General features: G+C 35.5%; 1 protein-coding gene across 1 annotated transcript in view; it reads right to left on the bottom strand.

The window, feature by feature from the left end:
* Positions 1–18,495, bottom strand: part of agps (alkylglycerone phosphate synthase) — a 55,085-nt gene that overhangs the window by 31,067 nt on the left and 5,523 nt on the right. Inside the window, exons 2-8 of the mRNA XM_006636488.3 lie at positions 10,138–10,227; positions 7,726–7,816; positions 7,506–7,626; positions 7,349–7,423; positions 4,589–4,660; positions 3,315–3,394; positions 1,149–1,229 (exon numbers count right to left, since the gene is read on the bottom strand). Of these exons, the coding sequence (XP_006636551.1) occupies positions 1,149–1,229; positions 3,315–3,394; positions 4,589–4,660; positions 7,349–7,423; positions 7,506–7,626; positions 7,726–7,816; positions 10,138–10,227 (610 nt within the window). The remainder of the gene's footprint in view (positions 1–1,148; positions 1,230–3,314; positions 3,395–4,588; positions 4,661–7,348; positions 7,424–7,505; positions 7,627–7,725; positions 7,817–10,137; positions 10,228–18,495) is intronic.

The following is an 18,495-nucleotide window of genomic DNA, read 5'->3' as shown; positions in this document are numbered from 1 at the left end:
TGTGCATCAACCTTCCAGGTTATCAAACTAAAAACAGGCCTGGTTTATTATAAATTTCCCAAGGAAGAATGGGTTTAATGTCGAGCCATCTGGTAGATAAAATTGAGCTTTCTATATGCAAAACCAGCATCTACTTGAGATGCAGAACACACATTCTTCTACATCAAACAGTAGCTAGTTTTCCATTTTTCTGAATTAGTTTGATGGAGCCATCTGTTCAGCACCTGAGTTTCAATCAATGCCCTTCAACATTTGGGCCAGTAAGGCTCTGTCGCTACCAAGTCTCAAAAGACCCTCCTTAAGCTTTTCTTTGCAGCATTCAAGCTTCATGCTCATTTGATGCCACTTTACATTCCTGGTGTACAAGTGAGTACACTCCAAACATTACACACCAGTGATTTAATTCTATCAACTATCTCTGCACTGCTCCACAGTGTCCTAGCCCTATACTGCAGCTATTGCATTACGTTGTAATTAAATGATGCACTGACAAAATATATGAACACAGATTTTTGCCATCTTTGAAATTCTTAATGTTTGCTTACATTTTTTTACCATACACATATGTACAGATAAATGTGTACATGCAGCACAAGTGGAAGATTTGGAAGCATCAAGTGTTTAGGTACAGTACACACAGAATTTGAAAGTCAGCATAATCCTTGATTATGGCATTTCTTTTTAACACTACTCCTTGACTTAGTATCTTTCTTTGCTTCGGGGTAAGATGCTATGTAAGGCACACTATAAAAGGAAACATCTGCACAGGAACAGATATGACAAGTGTTGGGATAGGAACTCGGGGAGAAAGTTCTGGAAAACTAAATACATTTTTGTGCTTATTGCACATTCAAGCATCTACTGCTTCACAATGTTGGAACTATAGTGAAGCACATATACATTTTTTTTTCCATTCATACCGGGCTATTATCATTAAGCTGTTAATCCCAACAGGCTACCACAAGTATCCCTACCTATCTATAGAACAAAACTACAGTATATATAACATAAATTTAGAAAGACGGCACTTCCCATAACTGGAGCACATTTCAAAATATGAATGTATTCATACAACAAGGTGGATGTTTTAGTCAAATTCAAGAATTCACACATCACCAGTTGAGTCGTCAACTTATAAATCTACTTACCTGTCTTTCCAGATCCTGTCCAATAATGCCAGCTTCAACATGCGCTGTTAAATTCTTCTCATCAATCCACAATATTCGATTCTGAAAAACAGGTTCACATACAGTCTCATTTGTCAAAATCTGTAACAAGTCAAGATGAGACACTAGCCAAAAGGGTAGAAAACGCTTCAGAAGATAATGGAAACCCTATATATTGATTCTGTACCATACTTCTAAATAATCCATGGCATTTTAAGGTCCATGCAAAATACATTTCTGAAAACCTTTTTACCATTGGTCTTTCATGGTTAGACTAAGAAGAGTAGATATACAGATATTCATTTTAATTTGAACAGATACTAAAAATGTTGAAGCAAAACATTTGATAAATGTACCCAAGTTTCTTTTCAAATCCCATAGCAGAAGCATGAAAATCATGAAAATTGAACCTCACAACCTACAAAAAAGACGACCATCAAATGTGTTAAACTCTCAGCTAAATACAGCCACATAACATTGGCTTATATTTTAGAGGACTAGTTTAGATGGCTGATGAAGATAATGGCTTTTTAAAATATTCACTAAAAAACAACAATGGATTTGAGGAAATTGTAGATACTGTAGCACTAGAGGCACAATTTGACAGCTTTTGTTAGCCTTGTATTTCGAGTATGAAGCCAAGGAATTGACAAGTAATCTTCCACCAGAAAGAACCTAAATTGGTAGACAGAGTTTAACCTTTTACAGACAACTCTGTTGATAAGATACGGAAATGTCTGAAACATCATACAATAGCTTCTGATGAATGGCAGAATGTTTCTGATTGGCTAGGCTCCCTAATCACTGCGGTTGGGCCTTTGCAACAATGATAATCAAAGGTGGCTCTCACTCCTGCAGTTCACTGAGTGGTTGAAAAGATCCATGCCCAAGGGTAGAATCTATGGCAATGGATCCTGACAGAAAATGATACGGAGCAGGCTAGGTTATCCATGAAATAATCCTTGTTTGGTATTGCATCCAACTCCGGTAAAGAAATGTGGAAAATCATGACTATGTAGTCCAAAAGATAAAAAGGAAAAAAAATGAATTTGAAAGTACACAGGGATGCATTACAACACTTAAATTCCTTTAACATTTAAACCTGGAAAACTCCTTTAGTTTTAAAGTGTTATTTGTGCTGTGAAAATGCATGATCTGAACACTTTCCTAATCCCTAATCGGTCATTTTCCAAAGGTAATAAAATGGGCACTGTTGTTATATGGTAGCTTTTATGTGCCGCACTAAAACTCCTGATCCTCATGACCTAAATATATTGTTATAGAAAGATTAGCGCAGTGGTATTTGTGCCACTAACTCGGAGGCAAGGAGATTAAAGAGGTAGAAAGTTTAAGACCACAGCATGAATTTATCTCTTCAAAAAGCCTTTCAGAAGCACAATATCCAACATGTATGGAATCCATTCTTATCAAGTGTTTCTTATAACACTTAATGGTTCAAAGCAAACAAATAAAAGCCTTTAAAGAATCACACTCGGACAGGGATTTTATTTCATATTGGTGTATGAAATAAAACAACACTGTTCTTAAGAACTCATTTAGCTTCAGGTAGGCAGATTGAGAAGCTCCCAAGGATAAACATAATGCAGGCAAAACTGAAGCATGAACAACAGTGAACGTCCTGCCAATTAGTTCCAAGCGCAACATCTCCACTGCATCATTAGCCCTCTCCTCCCTGCACGAGCTTCCCCTCACTTGGCCTCTGAGCTCCCAGGCATTAGAGGAGCCCTGCCAGGAACACAAACTGGCACTCCTACAGAAGTCTGTGAAGCATAACCCAGTTCCTGCCACCACCAGAGGAACAAAACTGTCTACAGAATGACGGCACCAACCTCCTTTCTTTCCCCATTCACATAGCACACAGATCTGAAGTAAAGACAAGCAGAATTAATTTAGGCCGATAGAGCAACCCATGTAAAAAGGAAGCAATAGCTTCACTCCAGTGGGCTTAAGTTTTATTGTCTGACCAAACCCTTGCGGTTCATTTTTATGAAATAATTACTCAAAATTAAATGAAGAAAAAATAATTGAGGAAAATGGTTGACTCCACACCCCATCCTCCAGTCTGACAGGTTGAGAGGTTAAGGTTGCAGTCTTTCACAGGCCAGTTAAGGGAATTTTATTACCTACCATTTGGGAGGTATCCAAGGAAACAATAGTCCTGTTTTCTTCAGGTGGGCACTCCAGGGCACTTGACACACTTGTACCTCCTACAAACAAGGAAAAGTTAACAACTGGCTGATTTGAAGTGGGAGTTTTACTTTCCCCTTCTCTCTCTCATAAAGGGCAACTGATGACTCCGTACAGATGGACTTGCTAGGAGGCTAGCCTCTAACTCCACGGCACAAAGCAAGACAAGGTGATTCAGACATGAGTCATGGTATTTCAGAACCTGTGAGAGGACAAGTGTCATAAAACAAAAATGGGGCCATCTGCTTTGATTAAAGCACTACTGTAGGAGCACAATTCCAGTCAGATAAATCTAACTAATAACACAACTTTTAGTGTTTTACATGGTATAGCCGAAGAAAATGTTTTTTATTGATCACAATCAAACGTATTTTATCAAGAGTAACTAATCTCCAACTTCAGTCTGAAAATGACAGAATCTTTTACTTTCTTTTTTGTCAGGAAAAAAACTATCGTAAAAGCCATAGCTAATTGAAACTTTAATTTCAAAGACAGCTGATTTTTGTCCTTGCCAATAAACAGTCAGCCACTTCTTAATTAGATTCTGAGATGCTGACTTTGTTTAATTGCACTTCTAAAATGAACAAGAAATAGAAATATGCACAGATAGATCAGTGGTTATGACACAATGATTTATGGCGGAAAAGTTTTTTTTTTCCTAGTGAAAAGCAGATTTGCAATTCTTTAAACTCTGGCTGAATTTAACAGGACTTAAGGAATATTTTTTCCAGAATACTTTGTTTTTTCTATTAAGACTGAAATAAGTATCTTCTAACAAAAGAAAATATTAAAATAATTTAATTATACTCACATTTCTAGATCAATGTACACCTGGCAAGGGTGAGCACAGGTCAGTACAAAATGTGATGTAAAGTGTATTTTAATAAATATCTACAATCAGTATTTTACAGAAAAATAATCCAAGAATCCAAAAGCACTGGAAAACCAAACACAAGGGCTAAGTGCAGGCTCAGATGCTCTTTATAGTGAAATCTCTTTACTTTGATGCAGAGTGCTCAAAAATTCTTATTTGTTACTTTAGGAAATTAGTCCTGTTGGCATATTCATTTTGTGATTTTTTTAATCAACATTTTTTATATGAAAAAATAGCAACATGGGTCATAAAAAGCATCTAAGTCAAATAGGTAGAAAACACATTTAGTTTTTCCTGTTCTTAAAACAGCTGTAAGGAGTTTTTAAATGTTAGTACGTACCGCCAAAAGGTATTACACAAACACTGTGTTTGCATGCCAGCTCCACGATTTTTACCACATCGTTGTGGCAATCTGTAAGGAGTAAAGGCACATTTAAAAAAAAAAGAAAATCACATTTTAAATACACAGGTCATTATAAACTTCCTGAAAGTAACAAGACAACATCCTTTTTAAATTTTATGATGAGAGTTTGTTAATGATTTGTTAATTTACCACAGTATTATGTATTTTGAATGCCTAGAAAATAAACCAATGGCTTGATTATTGAAGACACATTTTCTTTGTGAACTTGGTCTTGTGGAAAATCACAATAATTGTCTGCATTATGGAATAATCTGAAAATACAGACACCATTACAGCAACAGTACATTTGCTTAATAATACTTATAAGCACTTTTCAAAAACTCAAGGTGCTGCACAATAATCAATGTATAATACATGAAAGAAAATGATCAAATACATCCAAGGTAAAATCATACATTAAAAGCTACATTTAAAACGAAAATAAAAAATGCCCACTGTCACGAGTCTCTAATAGATTTGGTACCACAACCTTAGAGACAAACAAGAGAAGGGTTCCATTGTGGGGAACCTAGTCTAAAGTAGAATCAAATCAAATCTCAGATAAACTGTTGGATAATACTCATGCAAGAAGTCCTTATAACAATCTGGAACTAGTATTGTGCTGGGCCTTATATGGAGGACTTTAAAAAAATCACTCCAGATTTTACTACAAAACAGTACAATGCACAAAGGACAGAAGTGATATGTTGAGACACTGCAGTTTTAGTTTGCACACAACCTGTAGAAGTCTGGACATAATAAAACCTAAGTAGCTACCCAAAATAAAAATAAAATCTTTAAATAAACGCATCAATTTTTCAGCATCAGTCAGAATAAAAGACCAATGCTACACTGACAGAAATTCTACCAGGTACTTCAAATGACAAGATATAGTCAAAACAATTTCCCAAGTTCAATCAAGGGTTGAATGTCTGCCAATGACTCTGATGTCACCACTGTTTGTAGCTGTTCATGGAAGCCAATAAGCAAAGACTCTGTCTATAGTCTAGCTAAAGAAAGTCCTGTTGTATCTGTATCTTATTGTCAGACAGGTAGCTGTAAAGTTCAGAAACCACAGGAGTATCACCTGATTTAGTTTGCAAATAAATCTGAGTGCTGCCTGGGTACAGTAACTGTGAAAACCAAATCCATGAAGGCAAATAATGTAACTAAGAGATAGTGTATCTATATACAGTACATGAACTAAATAGTAAAGGTGCAACCAAAGAACTATTATATACCTGCGTAACCTGGATGTCAGAAGATTTAAAACTGCTGAGATTTACAAATTGGTCTCTATGAATCAAACAGGAGTCAAAGCAAAGAAGAGAGGTACCAGTACTCCCTATACATGAATCATGAGATAAGACTGCAACTGAGCTGCAACCACCCATTTGCAGAATTTGCAAGAAATATAAAAATGGACATAGGACAGTAGTGATTCAGTTTAGGATCCAGATCAGGTGCGACGGCACCTTACTTTAACCCTCCAGGCGCAAGACTAAATATTGATGAGGTTAGTAACCAGCAGAAACTTAAAGCTGAGTATGGGCATAAGAAAACAGTCCAAAGCTCAAGCTGTATGGCTCAATTTTGCTACTACCTCAATCACATACTGTAAGGTGCACCCAGAGCAGTAACTTGAGAAAAACTCAAACCAGAGAGTAGGAGTGAGTGTAAATGACATGGGGAAAACAGGTTATTAACACCGAGAATGAAATCTATTCAAATCTGTTAACTGTCTGGGTCAAGCTTTTAATACAAATACATTAACATTAAATTTGAATTAATTAATGGAACCAAACAAATTATTCTAATTGGAAACTAGCAGCTTTATATAATAATAAAACTATTACACAAATGAGATGAGAGAGACTCTACAGAAAAGAAAAAGCCTACAGGCATTTTTGGAAACTCAGCACTTTGTTAGGGTTGGGGAGTTCCTACTGCCTCAGGCTCCCTTGAAATGAAGTCAAATAATTTGCAGTTTGGTGGGTGTGGGAAGTGGAAGACTAGTAGAATAGAAATACAGAGAGGGTGATGCAATATTTAAGAATGTCAGCCAGCACAAAGGTAGGGTTGGTCACCTGTGCAAATGGTTAAACAGCAGATCTACTGAAAAATGCTAAGTGAATCACCAGATGCATCTGATTCTGTTGGAATCATATGTCTTCCACTTTATTTGAGGTCATAATGTATATTGACCACTGAGGCATTATACACCAAAAATCCAGGAATTTCCCCAAGTGAAATTCTGTCCAGAAACCTAACACTATTTTAATATCGCACCACAAAATGACAAGAAAAATGTTCCCGATTCTTTTATGGAAAGAAAAAGAAAATGAATCCTTTAAAAATGTATGTTGTGGAGCGATGAAGGTAACAATAATTCCTATTTGAACACTATAGTAGAAGAGCTGTGATTTGCTATCCCTGCTAATCATGTTTCAGCAATCAGTCACCATTCATTTGCATGATAAAATAGAGCCAGCAATAACAGCAGTGAACCAATCTCCGGAACATAATTCATGTTTGCACTCTGTTGCTTGAAACCACTGAGTATTGGATGTCAAATGTATTCCCCCAGATGCATCTTATTAAAGCTACATCTCATACATATTTATACTGTACACCTGCCGACTTCTGTCTGCTACGATTAACCCTTTAGGTATTTGAGTTGAAGAAAGAAAAACTCACTTGGCCATACCACAAGGTCTGGAATCCGTCCAAATTTTCCTTCACGAAGAGCAAAGATTTCATGCAAGCAATGGCCTGTTGGAACACAAAAAATTTTACGTTTAAAACCCTTTCATACAGGCATTTATTTAAAAGAAAAACTCTGTACTGTGCTCACCATGAGCACGAAATATCCTGTCTTCTGCTTCATGGGAAAAAGGTATGGCTGAAGCTTTAAGGTCCTGCATGAAGCCCTCATTTAAAATGGGTGGTTGGAGAGCACTGGCATCAAATGTGGACTGAAAAAAAAAGATAAAGAAATATATAGGAGTTAAGAGACTGCAAGCTAGAAAATGGAAATATCGAAACATTACTGTAAAAAAAAAATGAAAACTTACTTTGGGTGGTGTTTTGTGTTCTAGACTTGCTCCAAAGGTGTTTTCAAACCAATCTTTTAAGCCAGGTATTATCATGCCACTTAAACGATACCTGAAATCAACACGTACAGCTGTCAGAGGAGACGGTCCAATTGCAAACTTAAAGAATCATTCCTTCAGCAACACACTTTCTACCCACCAAGGAAAGTTTCATATCAGGTTTTGATTGTTTTATATTTGAAACTAAAAAGTTCCAAGTGCTTGTAAAATGGAAAAAGAACTTTAAGCCCTACGTTCTTCAGAAAAATGGAACATACCGACTCCGGATTCATGTATATATTACAGTCAAAGATCTAATTATGTGCTATGGAATGGACATAAGAACATAAGATCATCTCCTGTTGCATGTTTGGATATTTGTAGCAAAGTGAGTGGAAGATTTCATCAGGGTATTTCTTGAAACAAGCAATACATCAGCTTTTCCAACAGGACTGGGTACTTTGATCTAGCTGCTGCATACTGTTGCGTAAAGAAGTGCCTAATATTCTTAATTTTAGATGTACGTCCCTTTTGTTCCCACTTGTGCTCTATGATTTGTGCCTTACTGCTGGCTGATTCCAAAGAAGTCTGTACAATTTCTTCATCAATGCCTTAGAGGACTTCAATCTTTTTGAATCCTTTACACTCAACACTCTGTTCAAGACTAAAACGATTAAAATTTTTTTTAGACCGCCAGAGCAGGACATTCCTTTGAGTTCAAGAAACATAGCTGGCCACTCAGTATTATGGGTTAGTCATTAGTCATGTTCTAGTGCTAGAACAGAATTTAGAAAACAGCCATGGGACTAAAGGTACATCATCAGACAGCACTTCTAAAGGGTTAGCAAAATATTATATATACTTATATATATTTGATGTATTCATTATTTTTGTCCCATCACTAATAACAGGCTTAAAACACCTGCCACAGACTAATCCAGATAATAGTTTTATACTTCCCTGGTATGACACCAACAACTTGCCTAGATTGTGTAGTTATCCTCTTTTTTGGAGATGAAATGCTTCAGAAACTGAATTTTGAAAAAAAGGTTTAGCTTAATTTTCCATTTCTAATCAAAAAGATGTCCATTTTAAATAGCTTAACTGATATAACTGCTATAATAATATGATTACAAAATATGACAGAATGGAAATATTAAATAGTTATTTCTAGTAACCCTAAATGTAAACTAACTAAACTATATGCCATACAGAAATTATCACTTAACACATCTAACTGATTGAAGTGGAAGAAATATACTGTTGTTCATTAGAACTGTCATTTAATATTCAGATTTATAAAGATGCTGTCATTCAAGAAAATAATGAGGTGCTGCATTATTTCAGTCAAGATACAATAACAATAAATTGGACACCTACAAAAGTATCCAAACTTAAACCATTATTTCAACTCCCTGAAGAATGCATTTTTATTCACTAGCCAAGAGCTTGATTATTATTTTTATGCCACTTCTGTTTATTCCACAAGGACCTTTCTTTGATTTTCTTTTCATTTGAACTTGAATGTTGAAAGTATGTAAACTCACTCTAGACAGAATGGTTTATTCACAAAAACCTTCAATATCAGAAACATCCCTGCAAGTATCCTTAATTAATATTGGGGAATCTACATCTCTAATGGTAACATAAATATTAGTTACCACAAGGTGGCAGTGGTGTCACATGGAGGATATAGACATGGAACCACTGCAGTGTATCTGACATGCAGCTACTTATCAACTTAATCTGTTAAAGTGTGGAATTTACACAAAACACTACATCAGGATAACTCTCATTTATCAACCCTGATAACAATGGAGCATAAAAGACATGCCAAACGCAATCAAAAGTAAAACATAAAGGTGTGCTTAAAGACCTGTTTAAAATCAATACATCATCCTCAGGTGTATGGAGTTACTACACCATCTCTACTTTGTGCAAACCTTTATGTTGGTCCTAAAACATATGCATTTGTTCGTATTTATTGGCTAGTCAGAGAGGTTTAAAAAGGAAGTATTTCTAGTTGGCAATGCAGTTATAAGAGGATAACGCCAACAACTACATGAGACTAGTTACAGTGATAAAGGCACAAGACATCTGGTGGAAGGAAAGGCAGGCTTTACCTGATGTAATACTGATACAAACACAGAAGAAGAATGTGCACACTAGTGCATGAAGCCATCAAAGCAGTATTGATTCACCAGTGAAAGTCAGTATATTATTACATAAAGTTTTATGACCACTTACAGCTATAATCTATCAATGTAATGCAAAAATACAGAATCTGATTCTGTCAAAGGAGCACTGAACTCCTTTTGCAAACTATGCGTGAAAGAAGTATGTGACAAAAATGTATGCTATGATTAAAAGGAAAAGAAATACAAAATACTGTACCTTTTACCAGTAAATTCAGCTTGGCCTTTCTTATTGAACAGGAATCTCGAATCACTGTAGCCCCAGCCATTCCATTTCATAATCTCCTGCCTAAAAACACAACAACAATTTTTTTTAAACCGTTTCACTGAGGGAACATGTTTGCTAGCAACAACTTTTACATTGCAGGGACACATTTTCCATTCTGCCCAGCAGGATTTAAATAAAAATAAATTAAAATAGCTGAGAATTCTTAAGCAATAAAATGTGCCACACATGCAAAATCTGGTTAAACATGTGTGGGTACTGAAAAGATTCCTTTGGAATTTTATTCCTATTAAATACCGCATTGTATATATGTTTTTTTTCAGTGACAAAACTATTAAAGAAAAAGCTAGAAAATATACTTGTGACATGTGTTATTTCGCAGATTATAAACAGTTACTGAATGCTTTTGTTGATATATAACACAATCCTTTTTATTATATAAAATATATCAGGAAATTTCATACGGTATTGGTAAAAGCTGCATTATTATATTACATCCCCAAAAGTAATGTTTTTTTTTATTCAGTAGTATAACATGATACATGAGGAGGAAAAACAGGAAAAAAAATCTAGATAATCTAAAACACAAATCTTTACAATAAAAATTCCAACGTTCTCCTCTTAAATATAATTTACTCTAATAACATTCAGAGACACGCAATTTAAAGGAACAGTATAGAGGACATTAATGTTATCTGTAAAACACGAAATTCAACAGCTGATTTTATCTAACAATAATATGAATAATAACATTCCTGAGCCAAATGAACTTGAAAATGAATGGTGAAAATGCCTTACTAAAGTACTTTTACCACAAAGTACAAGATAAAAAGTCACAGGTAACTCAAATGATCTGGGCTCATTGAATCGCAAACAGTTCACACTGAAAAAAACAAATAGTTACCACTTAAGTGCAGTTCCTTATAGCAGGGAACACTGAATTTGATTTTAGGCAATGGATTTGTGCCCCTCAAAAAGCATCAGAGATACTTTGCAATAAGAATGGCACAGTGGTGCAGTGGGTAGCATTGCTGCCTCACAATGCTGGCACCCTGGGCTCAGTACTGGTCCTGGAATGCTATCCGTGTGGAGTTTGTATGTTCTCCCCATGTTCTTGCGGATTTCCTCCGTGTGCTCTGGTTTCCTCCCACAGTCCAAAGGCATATGGGTAGGTTAACTGGCTCCTGGAAAACGTGGCCCTGGTTCCGTGTGCCTGCATGTTTGTGTCTGTGTCTGTGTGTGCCCTGTGGTAGGTGGTGTCCCATGGAGTATGGGAGTATGCCACCTTGCTCCCATTGTTTTCTGGAATAGGTCCTGCAGCCCTGAATTCCATGAAGTGGTGAGAAAAAGGGATGGAACGGTACTTTGCAATAAAGCTCAACAGCTAAGTAAACATGAATTAATCCATGAAATTTACACAATAATCTTTGATTTTGCAATGTTTTATCTTAAGCAATGCCTTTTACGTGTTGTAGGTTAGACCTTGACGTCACATGCAACATATCACACCAGACTTCAGTTCTGTTTTTGCCCACAGTGAATGAAAACTTAAATGTTTTAATCAAATACTGGATTTTAGACCTAAAATCCGTTACTTGTTTTTTTTATATTTACATTTTGTATTTAAAACCTACAAGTCACAATTTCCATGGCCTGTGCAGGGACTGGTCCATCAGAATATTCAGCACACCACAATCTTGTTGTCAAGGTTAAGCTGCAAACAAAATCCTATCAGCTCTCAACAAGGCAATATCAACTGCAATCACTTCAAGTAACAGGCAGTGACAAGCAAGCCTTTAGTGTAATCCATAGCACATTTATAGTTTCATTCCCAACTGTTTTTCCCCCCAAACTGACAAGAACAGCGCTCATAACTAATCAGAACAATATGGGAAAAAAAATGCATCTGAACACCTTTTTATCAAAGCATTTATGAGAAGTGAAAGATGTCATGCATAATGCAAAGTATTGAGATGAACTGTCCCTGTTTCACAAGCACAAAACTAAAGAATTTACTTAGTAATAGAAAACAAAACAGCACAGAGAAATAAATTATTTTTCTGGAAGTCCACAGTAATGCCAAAACATTTAAAAAACTTTCAAACGAATCCATTTTCAAATAATTCAAATTATTGCATATTCAACATAAAACTGATTTTTTAACTGAATAATGAGTAAAAATGTTAAAACTGCAATTTATGGTATTTTACATACTGTACACAGTTTTAAAATATCTGTTTTTTGGATCTCCTTACCTTAATGATGTAATTAACACATCTTTAAACAACTGATTGCTGTAATGAGAGCTGAGAAAGTTAAACACTTACAGTACTAACAGTAAAATTGGTTTTATTTACTATTTTTGCCACCTATCTGTACCCTATAACTGTACATTTCAGCAGGTTTGTGTATATACTGTATAATTTTTAACAACGTTCATAACCGTATCGTGTTACAGAAAGGCATTTCAGATGAACAGAACAATGAGACATTCACTAACTGGTATCAAGACATTACTTGTACTTGGCAACCTTTTTGCCTGTCCTGCGAGTCGTCTTTAAATACAGGTCTGACTGAAATGTTATAATAGTCTCTTGGTGATCATGTCAGCATCAGGCAAAGCATCACCTTCAGGCAAAAACAAAACCATGAAAAACCAGTTGTAACGCTGAAAATGAATAAGCTGCATAATCAACTGCAAAAATGAATGCCCTCTTATCACTAACTGCCACCGCCTCACAAACAAATGCTCACATTTTTTCTGCACAATAATGACAAGCAAGTCATTAAAACAACACCTGACAGACTTTTGTTCAGCCAGTCTCAGTGACTGCCACCATTAAAATAAAACACACCACATTAACAGAAAGACAAACTGCCTGTAGAAGAGCTAAGAACAGAAGTGAATGTGACTTCTATAGTCCACTTCTTAAAAGAGCACTAGATTTTTATTACAATGTTTACAATGACTTTTCTGTACACTTTAATTAATGCCCTACACCGACAAGATAAATTAAATTAAATATTTCAGTCTTGAAAAGAGAAGTCTACAAGGGGACCCAGTTCAAGTAGTCAAAGTCCTCAGACGCAGTGAGAATGACTTGCAAGTGCAATTAAAACCGAGAATGAGAGACACTTGTTTATACACAGAGATGCAGGTGTCGTGGACTAGCATGTTGTTGAAGGTCGCTTCTCTCAAGAAAGGGCTCAACGATATTCTCGGATCAAAACTAATAGCAATCAAAAAGGCTAAAGGGGTATTTCTCATTTGTAACCACTCCTCTGTTTTTTGTAACAGATTCACAGAGGTTACGGCGTTCTACCTTACCATTATGCCAACAATATCGCAGGTTGTCAGGTTTTCAGTTTTGTGATGGAAAAATGTACCACACGAATGTCTTTCCTCACTGGCTGTGGTACATCACGAGAAAATTCACAACACAAAGACTGGATCATCGGCTCTCCATACTCAGGCATCATTCCACTTTGTTTAATGAATGGCAGCTAATTTCGATGCAATTTCCATCATTCAGAACTTTGAGATGGAGGATTTCTTCAGAGACACAGTACGTGCCCTACATACAAAAGTGGCATTGCCCTTCATTAAGAACAATGCTATTCATCAGTTGTTTTTTTTACTTCAGTTGATATTTCTTAGTTATGAAACTTTAAATAGTGATGATAAATATGGATTCATTCTACTGAGAATTAGTGATTCATGTGATTTAGATTTCATGTACAATTACAGCAAATGGGTTAAAGTATCAACTATGATTACTTGTTTGCAACTAGTTTGCAAATGGAAGTGCAGTACAGTGTTGTAATTCTTGGAGTCCATCTTTAGAAAAGGTAAAACATTTTTCATTTTAAAGACCCTTTTGTTTAACACTCAGTCTATCATTCGAAAACTCACAAATACAAAATTGGAAAATATAAATGACTCCTATTACTGACACTTGAGAAGCCAACATTGAATTGAATACCAATAGCCTTTTAAATCAAGATGCACCAAAGAATGCATCTTTGTTTAGGAATATCCAGGCCGTGTAAACATGTACAAGAGGTCCTATGTTTTTCTCAGGGAGTTTTCACAAAGAATTTCTTTGTATAAACTTGCAATCTCCAATTAGTGTATCCCTTTTTGATCCCTATATCATTATTGTTATTCAGTCTGACTCCCTGGGGTACACTGACAAAAACAGGGGAGAATAATAAAAAGACACAAATGCACCCTTAAGCGCTTGCTCCTAAGTACCAATAACATAATTTAGAAAACTCCACAGCACTTCATAAACACAGAAAAAGGCACATGCTCTTCCTGGGAGAAGCTTTTCTTATTTTAGAATGGGCAACTCAAAATAGCACTTAATCTCAACACAGAATCCTTTATCTTTTCCATTCTTCTTCATACACTTTTGAAATAATTTATATTTCTGTTCATAAACTAGGATGTCACCTGCACATTTGGAAGTGATGGTTGTACGTTACTGATTTTCTATCATTTAATTTTTAAGCTCACAGTAGCACAATTTATAGCTATTTCTCTTTGAGTTCCTTCGCTCAGGTTATTGTTAGAATCATTGTGTTTCCTTAAAAAGTCTGACTTTCTATCACAGGCTGCAAGCAATAAACAACACTAAATAAAAGGTATTAATCAATAAAGCCTTTTCGTACACCAGCCTGCATGTATTTCTACATTTCTACAAGGTATTATTGTGCCAAGAAATGGACAAAACACATAAGGAAGGTTATGAATGGAAGAAGGACAGGGAGCCTATCTAGTTTGTGTCTAAGTGGTACAAGGATATCTTAAAGCCACTTCCTGAAAAAAGCAGTTTTCGGCTTTGATAACACAGATACAGTAGGTAACTTGTTCCAGACCTTATAAACTTTATTTTTTGCATTAAAAAATGCCTCCTCATCTCTGTTCTAAAAGTACTTCCCTATATTTTCCATTGGTGTCCTCTGGTTTGTGTTTCAATGGTGGGTCTACAGTTCTCTTTAGGATGTGGAATATCATTTACTCAAAAAATAAATCCCTAGTAGTCAGTCAGAGTCCCTAGTAGTCAGTCCTGTTCATTCAGTTTTTTTATCCTGACAGAGAAAGACTTCCCTTTAAGCCTGGGAATATATCCAATTGCTGTTCTCTGGACTTTTTTTGCAACATGTTGACCACAATTGCACACAATATTCTGTCAGGTCTTTCTAGTGCATTGCACAACTTCAACATACATCCATTAACACCGTTTTCATTTTTTATTCATTGCAACAGGCGCATGGCAGGCTACACCCTGGACGGTACTGCAGGACACACACACTCACACCAGAGACAGTTTTCTTACAGAACCTCCGTGTTTGTCTTTGGACTGTGGAAGGAAACCAGAGAACTCAGAGCAAACCTTCACAAACATGGGAAAAATGAAAACTTAGCACCTCAGGAGCTGAACCCAGAGCCCCAGCGCTGCAAGACAGCCATCGTGCTAGCCTGACATCTGAATTTCCCAAAATTCTTTAAAAAAAAACAAGACTTTTTTCAAGATAGCTTCTTCAAGCTCAGTGTTTCCTCATCTTATATCAATAGTTTGTCTACTCTTGTCACCCTTAAATAACATCTGCCAGGTGTTGTTCCATATTGAATTTCTTTTCCTGCTTCCAATATACGTATATAGTGATTTGTAATCCTCTTTTTTCTGGTATAATCTGTGAAATTCACCATTTTACAAAATTAACCTAGAATATGGATATACAATGTAAAATAGTTCTGATCCTATTACCCGGTGGTACACGAACACTTACATCACTCCAATTTGATATTTTGCTTTTGTTTTAGCTTGCAATGCAATTTCTCAGTTACCCGTGCATGCAATTCATTCTAATCCGTGCAATTCATGGATTGTGGTTTTTTTTATATTCTTTACATATTTAACTCCATACGTCTTCTTTAGTTTCTAAATTCATTTATGAAGCCACAACTGCTTTCTAGCCTTTTATTCACAGTACTTTCCTCTAAAAAGACTCCATTCATTCTCTTCCGATTCCATATATATTCTATACTATTTTACTTCTCTCAAACTCTATCACATTGATAAGTATACTTCATAGGAAGTGCACTTAAAACTCAGAACAAGTGGTATTTTTTTTTACCCAAAGGGCCGTGGGAGAATGGAACTCCGCCATATTGTTGAAGCCGATACACTGGATCAACTAGCTATTAACTACCAAACAGGCTAGTTGGGCCAAATGGCTTCCACTCATTTGTAACTGTTCTTACAGTATGTTCTTTAACAGTTCTCTCGCTTCTGATTTCCTTTCTCTAGCTTATTTATTGAAAATAATTGTAATTGCATGTTAGCGCAATAACTTCTATTTCCTGCATTTTGTCCCTAACACCCCAGAAATGTATTTAGAAATAATAACCACATTTTTTTTCTCATGGGTTCTCTTTTTGTCTCTGCTACCTGAAGATGTTCGTCCTGGTTTAATGTTTCTTTTTTCCCCATTGTCTCTAGATCTTTGCACCAAGCATACTGGTGCCAATCTCATTTAGATAGATAGATAATACTTTTTTAATCCCGTAGATGAAAATCCACTGTAACTGCTCATATAACCTTCATCACCATTTGGTTCGGTGGCCAGGAAAGCAAAAGGCAGGTTGCTTATGTGGTATTAAAATGGTTAAGTATTAAATATAAACCTTTTCAGCATATAGGAGTACTGTAGGTTTCACTCTTATTAATCTGGATTTCAATTCTTAAATACAATAATTTTCACTGCATCATTTAGTTGCATTTTAAATATAATAGTTGTTCAAATGTAATTTTGCTTGTAAGCAACAGAAAATTGAATTTCTCATGTTCTTCCTATGCATATACAGTGGGGTTGGAATAGTCCATTTTCTCAGTCCATATACCGTATGTCTTGTGAGAAAAGAAGCCACTTGATCATTTTTATTTTACTGTCTTTCAACAGGCAACAGTATCAGGATTGAACCATTTAGTAGGGGTGGCTAACACTGTTACTGCAGACCCCCAATCAGCAGATGTTATAGATAATTAAATCATCAATTTCCAGATGGATAGATACCATGTGCCTTTAATTACAGCCTATGTTAGTGTTCCTGTTCCTTCTCTGAATAGTAATGCTGAGAGGGAGTACAGACCTATGAAACCAGAAATAGAAGAGACAAATCTTTGAATCACTGAATTTCTTATTAAGCTCCAACATCTTCTAAAACAGCTCAAAACCATTTTTTTCCCTTTCATATCATCTGCATGATCATTTACCTGTGTTGGGATGGAGGGTATGTGTTTTATTTGGCCTAAGGTACTGTATTTAACTGCAAATAAGAATATTTACTTGTACATATAAAAATGTCAACCAACATAAGAATTGTTTCTGGTGTATCTTTAGCCACTCAGTAAAAAGTATACATCATAAGTAGGTATTTACATTTGATAAACTGTTGGGAGGAATAATAAGATTGCCTTGGATCAAGATACGTAAAATGTACAATTATTAAATGATAAATAGTACTATTTAACTCCAAAGTCCTGAGAAATATGTAAACACAACCAAAGTCATGCAAAATAATCTTTAAAAATACAATTTATCAAGAAATGTCTTTATATTCCTAAATTGGAACAGCATATGTCCCGAACTTGCAATTCTACAGTATGTGCAAAAAACATGCTTTTCTTTCTCCATATAATTATGACTAGAAAAATAATTATATTTTATCCAAAACTGCATTACCGTTACGACTCCCTTGTGTATAAATTGTATAAATTTGAACTTTATACAATTTATACTATATAACTATATTATATAATTTAAAAGGAACTATCCATTCCTTTTTTATTTTACCCATTTAACACTGCTAAAAGACATTTCCTTTTCACCCCCTATGCCACTGTTTAAATATGAAAATGATATTTGTTCTATAACTAATTGGGTGTGGGTAGTCTATATATTTTAGATTCTATGACTAAAATCTATTTGAATGGGAATTATGGTAGCTGTATCATCTTTCCTAAAAATTATTAGCTTTTGAAAGCACAGCATGATTTTTCATTTTTCAATATAAACAGTCATACAGTATCTCAGAACCTACAGTATAAGGAGCTGGCTGCTCAGATTTCAGACTTTTCCATACAAATGCCTTTACAAGATGTTTTGTGACATTGGCTTGTTGAACTAAAGATCAAGTCCCACTTACACAAGGAAATAAAATCTTAAAACCGTCTGAATGGTGTTTGCAAGTGTATTTGCACACAGGTCTGTGATTGATCCTGTGCAAGACAAATAATGTTCTGAAAAGTATTAAGGAAAACA

This window comes from Lepisosteus oculatus, chromosome 12, assembly GCF_040954835.1.
Source record: "Lepisosteus oculatus isolate fLepOcu1 chromosome 12, fLepOcu1.hap2, whole genome shotgun sequence".
Classification (NCBI taxonomy): domain Eukaryota; kingdom Metazoa; phylum Chordata; class Actinopteri; order Semionotiformes; family Lepisosteidae; genus Lepisosteus; species Lepisosteus oculatus.
This window is presented reverse-complemented; position numbering and strand designations above follow the sequence as displayed.